The 14,118-nt window shown below is 41.9% G+C and overlaps 1 protein-coding gene across 1 annotated transcript in view; it reads left to right on the forward strand.

The window, feature by feature from the left end:
• The first annotated feature begins 7,207 nt into the window (after positions 1-7,207).
• The window catches only part of LOC121856821 (TOG array regulator of axonemal microtubules protein 1-like), a 79,247-nt gene continuing 72,336 nt past the window's right edge, over positions 7,208-14,118 (forward strand). The window contains exons 1-3 of the mRNA XM_042352547.1: positions 7,208-7,306; positions 7,452-8,123; positions 8,249-8,425. Coding sequence (XP_042208481.1) covers positions 7,208-7,306; positions 7,452-8,123; positions 8,249-8,425 — 948 coding nt within the window. The remainder of the gene's footprint in view (positions 7,307-7,451; positions 8,124-8,248; positions 8,426-14,118) is intronic.

Raw genomic sequence — 14,118 nt, forward strand, 5'->3', positions numbered from 1 at the left:
GTGTGTCTTCTTATCCTTATTACAGTAGTGATAAATAAGAGCCAAAGAGCCATGATGCTCAGATAAAATGACCTATCTGATATATTCCTTTCCTTGTTATAAACTGCTGAAGTACATGTATGTGATATGGTATTAATTCTATTTATTGTTGTCTAGTTGTCAACCAAAAGCACTATCATTCACTTTCTCTCTCGGGCATCAGCTTTCTCCTCACGAGTTATCAATACAGTACGGTACTGTACGTCTATTTCACATGCTCTTTCCTGCTTATAAATATTCCACTTCTTATATACTAACCCCACCTATATTTGCCTGATTTTCCAAATACTGTATATAAACATACTCCTCTTGTGGTTAACAACCTTGTAAATATGTCAAAATACATTCCTGTGGTCCTTATCAGCAGTGAAAAACAATATGGTAACATGTAAACATCTTGTAGTCCTTAATAGGATCTTCATTTGTAAATTACAAGACAGTGAAAATAATATTTGTTGCTGTAAGATATTCTATAACATAATAAATTGCTTCTTTAGTACTGATTTCATATAGAATACAGGTATAAACATACAATGATCATATAACAAGTGTGTGATCCTGCATACCTACACAATAGGATATGAATCAAGGCAAAAGAACAGATTGATTAAATAGTTTTTGCAAAATTGTTTACTGGGGCTGAGAGACAATATACAAAGTGAATCAGTTTAGGTATATATATTTAAGACCCAAAAACTTTTAATTCAATATAAAGAAATATCCCTGTATTAGAAACACTTGGGGAAACAGAAAATGTTCAAGAAAATTTAGTTTCTTCAAAGGGTTCTTGATCTACTAAGGTGCTGTTTTATGCTGGCTTGGAGACTAAAAATAACATTAGCTCAGTTGTTCAAATTTTCACATGCATTATCAGCATCATGCCAAGATAATATGAGGCCCCTCCCCTCCCAAGGGCTAGTATAGGGCAAAATGTGATGAGAATAAAATTAAAAACTACAATTACAAAATAAGTACCAATATAATGAGATAATCATCTTAAACCAATGATATATTTTTCCTGGAATAATTACGTTGTTCAAGGGATAACGAGACAATTGGAGCTATGGTAAGAATTGAAAATTCGAGTGTGCTCAAATATTAATTCCCAAAGAAAAAATATAGTTTGTTAAAAATATAATGCTGTATGTTTAGTACTGTAATGGCATTATTTTTAAACATATATTGCAACACTAGGGTCTTGAGAGTGAACAATGCCGGGAATGTCACAAAGTTTCATTACCTTACACAGCCATCATGAAGCATCAGTCTGAGAGAAGCATCAGTGCGGTGAGTGTGTGCAACGATGGTAGCAAGAGTCAACATCAACGTTTTGTGATTACCTCAGTTTTTTTAACAAATTTCAATGAGACATATTTGCCTTCACGCTTATTTAAACATTTAAGTGTAGGATATGATATGGCGATTCTAACCAAAGCCTTAAAATTGATAAAACGCGGTGACGTACAGATTCTAAACTCCTTGCATCAAGTTGCTATCTGGGCAATGTGGCGGCGACGGACAAGAACAAGGAGCGCCTGTGTCTTAATAATCTAATTATTACTATGATTCACGCATTACAGACACAACATAACACCACACGTTTATACTTTATCGTTTTGTTGACGGATAGGTTTTATAATGTGTTGAAAAGCTTGATATAAACTTTTCAGCAAGTTCGAAATTCGGAGTGCACTATCCCGCCCAGTGTGGAAACTCAGACGATGGCAGTTCATGAAGTATCAATCTTCCGTATATTTTAATTATTTCTGGATCTGCTTCTGAGTTAATCAATGGATATATGAATTATGTAGTGCTTATAGTTGATACAAAGCGTTTAAGCCTTAGGGTCTAGACAAAACGATGTCTTCAGTAGATGACTTTTTACGTACATTTTTCGCGCTGGAGTTCAGTGTTTCCCCGCTAGAGGCAACTGAATTTACAGGACTGAGGGAAGTTTGTTTACCTTGAGTGACCTTACATAGCATTGTAAGGGCGCGTGTTTTCCAACTAATTATCCCTAACATACATATTACAACACCCTCTGTTGACATATATTTTACAGTCGTGAATCTCAGTGTTCTACCCTGAGACGCACCCTGGAAGTATATGTCAACAAGTATATGTATGTTAGGGATAATTAGTTGGAAAAACACCGCCCTTACAGCATCAGATCAGGTCAGGTCAATAACATGAGACCCACTAATCACCTATCCCACATCCACCTCAAATGCTTTCAAAGCATTTTTAACCTTAGGCCACTGATAACATGTTGAAGGAGGTAGTGTGTGATGTAGCGTGACCCAGTGGGCAGGAGAGGGACGCATAAAGCTGTCGTGATTGCTGGGACAGCAGAGGCAGAATGTGATCGATGCCTGGAAGTGAAGTGAGGCCCCTGCGCCTTGACCCGCCATCAGTTGCTGGCCACCACTGCTCGCTCACTGTCGGGAGCTGCTCACCTGCTGGCCGCCACTCTCCTCACCCAAGACATTTCGACAATGTGCAAAGTGTTTTGATATCCCGCATTGCCTCTTGCACCAACCTATTTTCCACACAGACATCGGCGTTGTAACCTTGGGAACAACATATTAGCGAAAGATTCTATTTAATAATTTGGAACAGACGCCTCGAAATATGCCTTAGTACACTGTGAGGTGTGCCAGAAGTGGAAACTCGGAAGAACTGTTGTAAGCTGAAGATCTAAAGACTGCGGCTCTCAGACAAGCGATAAATGCTGTGAAGTTGAAAAGAGTCCAGTGTCGGTGTTGGGTTTCCATGCTTTAAATTGGTTGTACAAGTGGCCCATGTGGAACACGATGTATATTGCATCACTCCACTAGTGTAAGACAAGCTCAATACTGCCTGCAACGACCTTAATACCTGAGTGCATAAAGTGACTAAATCTTATTAGCTTTCCAAACGCACCAAAATGAATGTGTATCACAATGTGGGTATTGAGGAGTGTAGTCCCAAGCATAGCATGAGTTCGCTAATGTTCTATCTGTCATCAGTCTTGTTATCAGTATAATTGGTAAGCATTCATAATTTTAATTACATATATTAATTATTAGTTTTATCAAGGTTTACGTTTGTTTGTTATCGTGTTGCCTGTAATTACCAGCGTCCTACTTGAAAGATAGTGTTTGTGAGAGCTGCATAGCTGCAATATAGGGACGCCGCTCGCTTGCCACCCCAGTAAGATTTTCCAGAAAAGGCGTGTTATGTGTTCTGGACAGTAACTCTTAGTGAGCATATATGTTCGAGATGGGTTGAATATTTATAAAATTGTATGCCAGTATAGCAGTGTTCTTCAGCACTGTGCTGTACCATGGATCGTTTATCGTTAATCACTGACAAATCTGCACTGATCCATCGTCAATATTTATTACTGGTCATAAGGCAGGACAATGGATTAGTGAGCACAGTGCGGTTATAAGATGCATAGAACTGTGAGGTATGTTTGTAATATGGTTGAGACTATTATTTTCACGCATTGAAGTTATGCGTCTCAAGGGACTGACGGTACAGTGTTGATGTGCATAGTAGCAGTTAACTAATGGTATGTTCCGCGAACTAGGTCAGTGGTAAGGAGATAGGTCAAATTGCGCCTAACCTAATCGAAGCCCGAATTAACTTGATCAGTCCCAACCAAATAAAATTCATATAATCGAAACCTACTTAATCTAACCCTTACCTAATCTGGAATTAATTAACCTAACCCAAAGTAACTGAATCCTACTTGAAATAATTTGGTCTAACCTGAACAAAACTAACCTTACCTAATTAACTAATGTAACCTGAACGAAGGTAACTTAACTTGAAATAAACAAACTAACCTGACCCAACATAACCCCAAACTAACTAACCTCACCTGAACTATTGTAACCTGATCTAATCTCTTGAAATCCAACCTTGGATAAGGTTATATAGGCTGCTGTGAATGTACTTTTGTCACAAGTCGTTCTTGACCCAGAGGCCCCGAGTTTTGCTGTGGTTGGGCATTAACCTACAAGCGACGATAATGCGTTTGTTTCAGGAGACCATTGTTGGGAATTGGACGAGGATATTGTAGTTTCATGAGGGCTTGGGTGATGACTAGGCTACATAGTGAAAAATGGTTTAGCAACACCATCGTGAGGTAGTGGGGAGCCGAGGCCACCTGAGATATGGATCGAGGCAATAAGAAAATCGATAAAATCTTGAGTGTGTGTGGTGGGGTAACGGGCGACTTTGATTGGTGGAGGGGAAGTCACTGTCTTTGCGTGTCTTACCGTGAACAGGAGTGTATAGTTATTCTTAGTGTAATGAACAATATCACAAAACAACAGTTCTCAATAGGCTCAGCCATGTCAATATTGTCCCTGTTTACTTTGTATCTATAAAATTCTATACAATTTGGCTAAATAAATGGTTTCTATTTAAATCTTTACAGAGGTGATCACGTATTGGTTGTAGCTGCGTTAGTGCGGGCCTGGCAGTATTCCGAGCAGTACATTTTGAAAATTCTTACTGCGAAACATCGGGTTATAAAGTTAAGAAAGGCGGTCAATAGGCTGATAAATATTGTATCCCCAAATTCATCAAGTTTATAACATCGGTAGTTAAGGAACTGAAATTTTCTTTGGGATTTTGTGTATTATAATTAGTCCATGACGTGAAGGATTCGGGAACGCTGTGTAGATAGTAGTCATGTGTTTACAGGCACAAATTTTGTCGTTATCTCAGCAACCGTATTGGAGTGACATTTTGTGTGGTTGGTGTTTTTTTTTGTATCGACGCCTAAAAATATGTTGCTTACATAATTTATGATCGCTTGCTTGGGGATAAGGTCATGATTTTCGCTATGGTCAAGGCCACAGTGCTCTACCGATATTTGCATGTCAGCGAGGGTCCTTATACCCCTAATTCTGAATATAGTTTTTATTCTGATATTACATCTACTCGCTGCGTAGTTTTCAAGACAACATTATCGGTCAGCACGAGTCTCGGGTTAAGGAACAGTTACTATTCCTCATACGTGACAATGTAAAAAGTCCCTTAACTGGTTGACTTAAGAGACAAGGGTATAACGTTCACAAAATTGCATCAGTTAGTGTGAATCTTACTAGGATGCCTTCACTTAGCACGGGTTAGGTGATACAATTACAGTTGGGACTTTATAAGAATCTATGTTATTTCGACATGGTGTTTAGTGAACGTATCTAATTAAAAGCTTCCGTGTAGTTTTGTTGCTATTTCTGAATGCTATTTTTGTTGTATTTTGAGTGGACTAATTAAATGCATCGTTATGTCTTCAGATATGAGGAATTTCCACCGCACGACCTGTTCAGAGTCAGGACCTAGATTGGCTCGTATTTTGTTCCAGGAATATTCGCGCCATATTTTGTATTTTTTGTCATGTTTCATCAGCGTAACACGGACATGAAACTGTGCGTGACGCGTGCCTCTGGGTTAGCTTACCGCCTCGGTCGATTTGATGCTGGATCTATAAATACCAGAGGCTGTCATGTTAAGAGATCGATTAACAGAATATTTTTCAACTTTATGGATGTATGTTGACATGAGTTAACCGCCCGAAATGTCTGCCGTCAGCGATACGACTCTGATACACGGAAGTTTATTGTTTACTATGACTTAATAACGGGGCGGGCTAACGGGAGAGCTCGGTTAAGTACGCTGTAATTCTCCCAGACAGAGAAATGAATAGAATGAAAAATATAAACATAGAACAATAAGACTGATGAATAACGTCCGTGATCCTGTTATTGATATTTTAAGAGCAAGAATTATTCACTAATGATTTTATTTCCCGTGTCGCAGAAGCAAACTTTTGTTGGCGGGCATTGTTACATTATACCCAGCTGTGGTGTGTGAGGGATGACCTAACTTTCTGGTGGTCCTGTGTATAAATGGCCCATTTCTATGGCCAAATGACTAAAGTGGAAGCCATTTCGTCAGTTGGTTGAGAGTTGGCACATTACTTCGACCTTTAAATACCACTAGGCCAGGCATGAATGTCAGGTTGAATAAATAATTGCACTGTAACCATCACAGGGCTACGGCTGGTATGTTTGCTGTTGATGGTACTGTACCTAGATATTTCACTATAGGTATATGTTAGGAAGCCAAAAATATTGATCCTCGTGTTTCACTGGACTCAATTTAAATGATGTCGAAGTTTGACTTGGTTCTGTTTGGTGTTTTGTCTGTCTGTCCGTTTGTCACAGTTATGAATGCAGTAACATACAGAATACATGTAACCAGCTGAAGTTATTGTGTGCAATTCACCAGCATAGCGTTTTGTAATGTTATATAATAGTGGTCAGTATGGTCTGGCTGTCCTCATACCCTTCCGTGTTAGGTTAAAAGAACACACTTAAGGTTGTGAGGTACAGTACAGTACTGGACATTAGGGACAAGAGGAGCGTGTTATGTAAATTATTTTCACCCATCTGGTTCATGCATGCTCACTGTGGCTTTAACTTTGTTTATTTGGACGAAGTGGACGTTTCTTCGATTATCCCAAACATGAGGCAGTTCTTAATGTATCAGTAGTGAGCAACAACCATAAATACTGCTCAGATTATAGTGCCGGGGGCGTAAGGTTAAGGACAAAATTTTATAGTGAAAATTTTTATTTCTGCCGCCATATTATGATTTTTCAAGAGTTAAGGGATTTTGTGTAGCAAGAAGGCAGTTAGCACGACGAGGAATCAGATTCTGGGTTAGAAATGATGTATGAGATTTTAGATGTCAATATTAGTAGGACATGTTTCAACAACGGGTCTTAAAAATAAAATGTGTGACACGACGGATGTGTAACAGCGCCTCGAGTAATAATGGTAGGAAGTGTAGCGTGTTGGGCAGAACTTTCTGGTGGTGGTGTTACTGCTATGAATATCCTCTACTGTTGCTACTTGTTGAAGACCCTTAAAGGTTGATTCTCCTTCATTGATACCTATTATTATTCCTTCACAGGGGGAGGATGGGCCTGGGTGGGGAGGAGGAGGGCCCAGGAGACGACTCACACGAGTTCACGCCGCCACGTCCTCACTGCTCACCTCGCCCAAGCCAGCGCGGTCCACCTCATCTGGAACTCAAGCTCCTCTCAAGCTCACATCTTCCATATTTTTAACATAATAAAGATAGACTGTGTCTGCCAGGTGTAAGGATGGCTACTTTTGAGAGCATAAGACAACCCGCCGATGTTCTCGACGCCTCCCCACAAGCACCACTGTTATCTCCACCGTTCCCTACGACGCCGTTACTGGTATCTACAAGCTCTCCCTTCCCAGCCGCTGTGTTGACCAGAAACATAGACAAGAGAGAACCTGACCCCCATAATATGGACTCTTCTCAACTCGCGGCCCAGCCTGTAGGTCACTTATCACCTTCCAGAAACTCCACGTCTTCAGCGTCCGTGCACCCGACATCCCCCAGGAAGGTCTCGTCCCAGCTTTCCCCCCGATGTAAATAACGTGAAGACCTCGAGTAACGGCCCTAATGATGATAATTCATTACTGCCCGAGGATGTGAGAAGTCGGTTGTCGCAGTATTCCCTCACGCCGGAACCAACCCGCGGGCACAGAAAGACAACCACGCACAGTCTTCCAAAAAATAAGACCCAGTTCATCATCTCGCTGAAGGAGGAGCTGAAGAAGCACAACATAATCCCTGCCAACTTCAACAAACTCGGCTTCTTCGAGGAGCTGTACAAACTGCTGGCGGACGACATGTGGGAGATCCGCAACGAGGCCACGCTGCTCATTCTCGACCTGCTTCCATACCTCAAGAATGACGTCGACAGCTGTATGTCTATTGTTCTTCCTAACCTCGTACCAAACCTGGGCGACAGCCGCATTAGGCTCCAGAAGTCTAGCGTGCAGCTACTCAGAACCTACGCCACTGTAAGTAAGGATAAGGAGGGTCTTGTTGAAGACCTCGTAACATACGGCATCAACCACAAGAGTAAGAAGATTAGCAGATCGGCCACACTAAACGTGATTCACCTCATCACAGATGATTTCTCCAGCGTCGACCTCTCCTATTTGGCCCAGGCCCTCTACAAGAAGGTCTACGACCCTGACGTAAAGCCAGCGGCTGTCCCTACCCTCAGAGAACTCCACAGCCTCGTTGGAGATGTAAAATTCAATCGTTACCTGAATCGCCTGAGTTCTAACTCGCGAGAAAAACGACCAGATCCTGGAGGTAGTGGACCAGAGTGCCAAGAGACAGAAGTGACGACGGAGGCAACGACGACGACGAGGATGTGGTAATATCAAGCAGAGGAGAGCGGACCGCCAGCCACGACATAGAAGCACTACGCGGCCAGGGAGGGATGCAGTTCGGCATTATTGACGACGCCATCATGGAGAAAATACGACACCCGGTGAGTACCATCTACTGTTTTAATTATCTGGTGTACCTGTATACTACTTCCTGTCCAGTGATCTTTTTGAGTGAGATTCTCCTGTGCCGGTAAGTATTGGGTTAACAATTTGGAAACGTGCAGTGGTATACTTACTGTGAGAGCAGGTTGGCGTCTGTTGATTTTGGTGGACTTTCCGCTGTTAGGTGAGACTTGGTTATGTGAAGCGACGAGGGTAAACCAGATTGACTTATATCTCCCTTCTTCCACCCCTTTCTCCTGCCGCTCCCTACCTTCCACCCACCCCTCTCACTATACTTCCAGCCCTCTTCCCCTCCCTGTTATTACCATCTTCTCACTTCCTTCCACCCACCCCTCTCACTATACTTCCAGTCCTCCTTCCCTCCCTGTTATTACCATCTTCTCACTTCCACCCACCCTACATACAAAGCAGCCTCTACCTCATGTCAAGTAGGTCATACGCGTAAGCTCCCTCCACCACTACGCACCAGTAATTCGCGTATCGACACAGGTGAGGACAGGTGGTGGCGGTGTGATGTAAATAACTCATTACATTGATATACCACACTGAGTAGCGCTTCAACCAGCGACTTAGCCTGTATTATCCGCTGCAGCTACAAGGTTCCTGTATCCTTATAATTCTCAAAGGGACAGTCACTGAATGACATACTGTACTCCACTGCGTTAATGGGAGTTAGTGAACTGTATCTATGTGTTCTCAGAAGTACAGTCAGTAAAAGTCCTGTACTAGCACTTGACAGTAACACCCCCCTCCCCCTGTACCACGTAGAGCAACGACGACTGCGAAATAAAACAGGTGGGAAGATCGTGGACGACTAAGCACTGCAGTCTTGACCTTCGACCCAGTGACCCCAAAATCAATAGGGGATTTTCCTTCTCTCCGCGGCCAAGGTATCTGTGTAATTATCCGGTTCATCTGTGCGTGAAAACTGTGAGGTAGAGTACGTTCCGTGGATCAATATGTGTTACAATTAGGACCTGGACCTTTCGCCTAGTGACCCTGATAATAGGGACCTGAAAGGCCTCTCTCTCTTGGGAGGTGTCTGCGATGTGTTCAGCAGTGTGTGGAGACTCACTTTAGGCTCTTTAGGCAAAAATACGACTTTCACAAACCTTACGACTCAAAGTTGATGAACAGATTAGGCTCAAAACTTGACTGAGGTTAAACAGAGAGTGGACACGAGGGATTATTAGCACTAACAGGTAAAATTAAGCTTATTAAATCAAGCTTATTTACTTTTTATAATTTAGGTTCAGAGTGTAATGATGGATATCGACTCGTGGCACAACGTTTCGAGTAAATCGGTTTGGAGGCTGACCGCGAGGAGCTGAAATCAATGGTGTTGAAGGAATGTTTTATTCTGGCGGCGAGTCTCATGGTGACTCCTCAACAGCTAGTTAGAGGCTTGTGGGTGTACATACATTACTCACAAACACCAAGATACATCAAGATCCTGATTAATGGAAGGAATAAAACACCTCCGAGCACAGTGTGTTAACATGTTGCTGTTAATACTTAATTTATTACCACCGTGGTGACAAAGATACGTCTTGTCCCGGATTATTGAAATATTCAGGAAATCACTAACCGAACTGCATGTTATGTTGTGACCCGGATGAATGGTTATCACCAAACGAACGACAAATTGCGTGTTGCCCTCGATGACAGAAAAGTAAATTGTCTCACAAAAGGTAATTTATCTCTGGTAATAGATTAATAAAATCACCATCTCACGAACGGTGGGTTGCTGGAAGAGAAGAAATATTTAGATTATCAACGACAAGGTGTGTGTGTGTGTGTGTGTGTTTGGTGTTTTGACCCGGATTATTGAGGTTATCACACACACGCACACACACACTACGGTAGCCCTAAGGAATGTATAGCATGGGAATGTGTCTCAGTAAGGGCGCGTTACGGTGAGACGTGACCCCCATGGGCCTGCGGGTTGCGTGTCTTACCTTACAACACACCTCACCAGTCTCTCCCCCTACCTACTCCCTCCTCCTCCCTCCTCCTCTACTCATAAACGGGTCTCGTAGGACAACACAACCAACCCTATATTTGTCTTGGTCAGTTTTTATATTCAGGTATAATATAAGGTTACGTGTGTGTGTGTGGCTCAGTGGTCGAACATGCGCCTCCCGAGCTAAAGGTCTTTGGGTTCGAGTCACGGATGTATTCTAGTTAATTCAGGTGTGGTGAACTAAATTATGTGTTATTATGTGGTTATTTAAGGCATATTCTATTTAATTCCGTGTTATGCTAGTTAATTGAGTATTATTGGATGGATACTTAAGACAGGCATACATACATAGATTACACACATACATACATACATACATGCTTACATACATACATACATTACATACATACACCATAAAACAGTAAATGAATGTTAGGGTGTGTGAATGTGTTTCCGGTAATGCTAGAAATGGTCTTTGTGATGTGCGTGTTTGCAAGGGATCTCTCTCTTCCCCCCCCTCCCCACACCCATACATGACCCCACAACACCATTTTATACATGACCCACCCAACACCCATGATCCTACACCCGATACATGACCCCACACCAGCACCCATTGGGACATAACCTGCCAGCTGTCATGGAGAGGTGTTCACTGGATTCTCTGTTGGCCAATATGACTGATTTACCAGACTCCTGAACCATCTTCAACCCCTGCTTATTTCACCTAAGAGTAACCACCCTAATACTATTACGGGGGTTAGGTTAGCTCAGGTCAGGTCAGTTTTACGCCAATTCAAATAATCGTTTCAGGCAAATTACATAACTTTAATACATATGGTACGGGTGAAATTAGAATGTGCGCTCCTTTAGTCTGAAGTACTGAGCTTTTTAATGTTTTTTTATTCCAGGAAAACACGCACTAGCTAACATGCTCACACACACACACACACGCACAGAGGGTCCTCATAATAAAGTTTAAATTGTTATTTTAAACTTTTCGAAGTCTGGGGTATACACACTAGTCCCCCAAACTTCGGCTACGACTCTTCACCAACACAGATGGGACTCAGGCGCCACAACGAAACTACCTGAGCTCATCCCTCTATCCCCTCTCTTGTTCTTCCTATAAAAAAAAAGATAAATATTATCTAGAAGTCATAGTGAAGAGAAAAAATTGAAATATCAGTGACGGGTGAGTCTTGTTTTGTGGAAGCGAGGCATCTTTAGATGTGCTGTACTTCCCGGTGAAGGCAGGAAGGAAAGTGCGAGGCCCAGCACTCAGTTACGGCGTGGACAGAACACCACGACGCAGAATATCAGCCAGATTATATAACATACTATGATAATCGCCCACAATAGACTAATAAAACGTGGGTCAGTGAGAAGGACGCAATAAGTGGTGTCCTGCTGTTTGGAGACGGGACTTACCTTAGGGTCACCGCGTTCTTGCCCGTACGGCACCTCAAACGATCGCTGCATGAGAAGTTCACCGTTTAGATCGCCGCTGACTGCCACAGATGTGTCGGGTTTGTCTTCGTCAATCTGTGCGACAACCGACCAGCCCTGACCCATGATGTCTGGGGCTTCTTCCCGAGAGTTCTATCTCCGCCTCTGCCACATTCTCGTCCCTCACTGGGTTACTCTTCCCCGTCAAACACAAACTTATTGACAACAACAAAAAAGTCAAAGTAAACATTTTGAAAAAATTTAGACCTTATGAAGTAAATTTGGTGTGCTAATAATTGTTTTATTTAATTGGTAAAGAGATGCCGTTAGTTGATGGGAGATGAACCGTGAGGTGACAAGGACAATGTAAACACATTCAAGTTAATAACACAGCCTAACTTATATCCAGCAATGGGTTAATTTATAGTAGAGGACATAATTTGATATTGGGTTTCATTTGTTCCAAATTATAAGTTCAAGCAAAAACCAGACTATTGTCATCTTATGACACTTTTGGCGCATTTTAATCCATAATTGTGGGTGGGGAACATGGCGAGCGCATTGAGCCCACCCAGCTGTGGGGATTTTGGGAGTTGGAATGAGAAAACTACCAGAAAAGCAACGTATTATTGTACGTGTTTCCACCAATCTCTATTTCCCCCTTTCTCAAAAAGTCTATGGAAAGTTTACATATCATTTCACAACGCCGTGAGAGCTGGGGACGTGTGCTGAGTCACGCACCCTCATAACACACACACACACAACACCATATTTTTCTGCTGTTCTTTTATATGTCGGTGTTGGTGGGGGAGGGGGAGGGTAATGTAGGTTATGTCCTTGTGTACATCCATCTCTCCTTCCGTCCTCCCTATAGGTTCTTTCTCCCATCTGTCTGTGTGTCTGTGTGTCTTGTTAGTAATCTATCCCTTTAACTGAAGGATTTACTGTCTCAGACGAAGTGAAGTCTCTGAGGAGGTTTGCTGCTTCGGCCCAGTTTGTTTTCTTCGCACGGTTGGAGGAGAGAGAGAGAGAGAGAGAGAGGTACTGATTATTTTCTTTATATTTTCCCTTCGTTATTCTCACATCTCTAGTTAGGAAAAAACTTCATTAGCTTTGGGAGTTTGGAGAATGCAGGTGTGTGTGTGTGTGTGTGTGTGTGTGTGTGTGTGTGTGTGTGTGTGTGTGTGTGTGTGTGTGTGTGTGTGTGTGTGTGTGTGTGTGTGTGTGTGTGTGTGTGTGCTCTCCTCTTAGCGCCGCCTTGGAGGGTCTCTGCCTCGTCTGTGTTGTGAAGCCCAGGAGTTCGATCGCTAACCCGTCGTCTGGATTCTCAAACTCTTTGTGATTTATTTATTTATTTATTTCGTCTTTGTTAGTGAGTTCAACAGTAGAATTAGTTTTGTTGTTCCATTACCGGAATTAGCAGAGTTATCAAATGAGTAGAATTTAATTAGTTGTACTTATATAAACTAGAGATAAAATTAGTTGTATTTCCTTACCAACAAAGGTCAAATTAGTTAGGATTTAATTATCGGAATTGAAATCACTTATAGTTAATTACCCTACCTACCTGTACACTAGAATTAATTATATTCACTATAACTCACTAGTTACAGAATTAGTTAAATATCCCTCCAGCATTTGTTGTGGACTCCAGGACACCACGTGACATTCCATCCCTGTGAAGTCACCTAATTCTGGGTATTTGGCTGTGAAATCCATACACAGGTTATACAGTGATGGGGTGTGTTGCAGAGCAGGTTGATGATGTTGTGATGACGTGTGTGTGTGTGTGTGTGTGTGTGTGTGTGTGTGTGTGTGTGTGTGTGTGTGTGTGTGTGTGTGTGTGTGTGTGTGAGGTTCGTTTTATAGTACACCCATAAAATTTGGATGAAGGTATGCATGCATCAGTCATTATATACACAATACACACACACCAAAATACCTGTGTGTGTTTGTTGTGAGGAGGTGGTATCGTTTCCAACTCTCGTGTGTGAAAATCTCGTCAATAATAGTACGGCATGTATGTATGTATGTATATATGTATGTATGGACGATTCACTATGACTCATGTATGTAAGTGTGTGTGTGTGTGTCTTTGTTTTTATTTAATTCCTATTTTTAACAGAATGTATAGAAATTTTTATGGCAGGTTTAATTGTTGATCATTGTGGTGAAGGTCAGGTCGAGGGGGAGTGTCTCTAGGTCACACGCTGAACCATTAATCAACACCAAAAATATTAAACTAAAAATCGACTTTGA

The sequence above is a fragment of the Homarus americanus genome, unplaced genomic scaffold (genome assembly GCF_018991925.1).
Source record: "Homarus americanus isolate GMGI-L3 unplaced genomic scaffold, GMGI_Hamer_2.0 scaffold43075, whole genome shotgun sequence".
NCBI lineage: Eukaryota > Metazoa > Arthropoda > Malacostraca > Decapoda > Nephropidae > Homarus > Homarus americanus.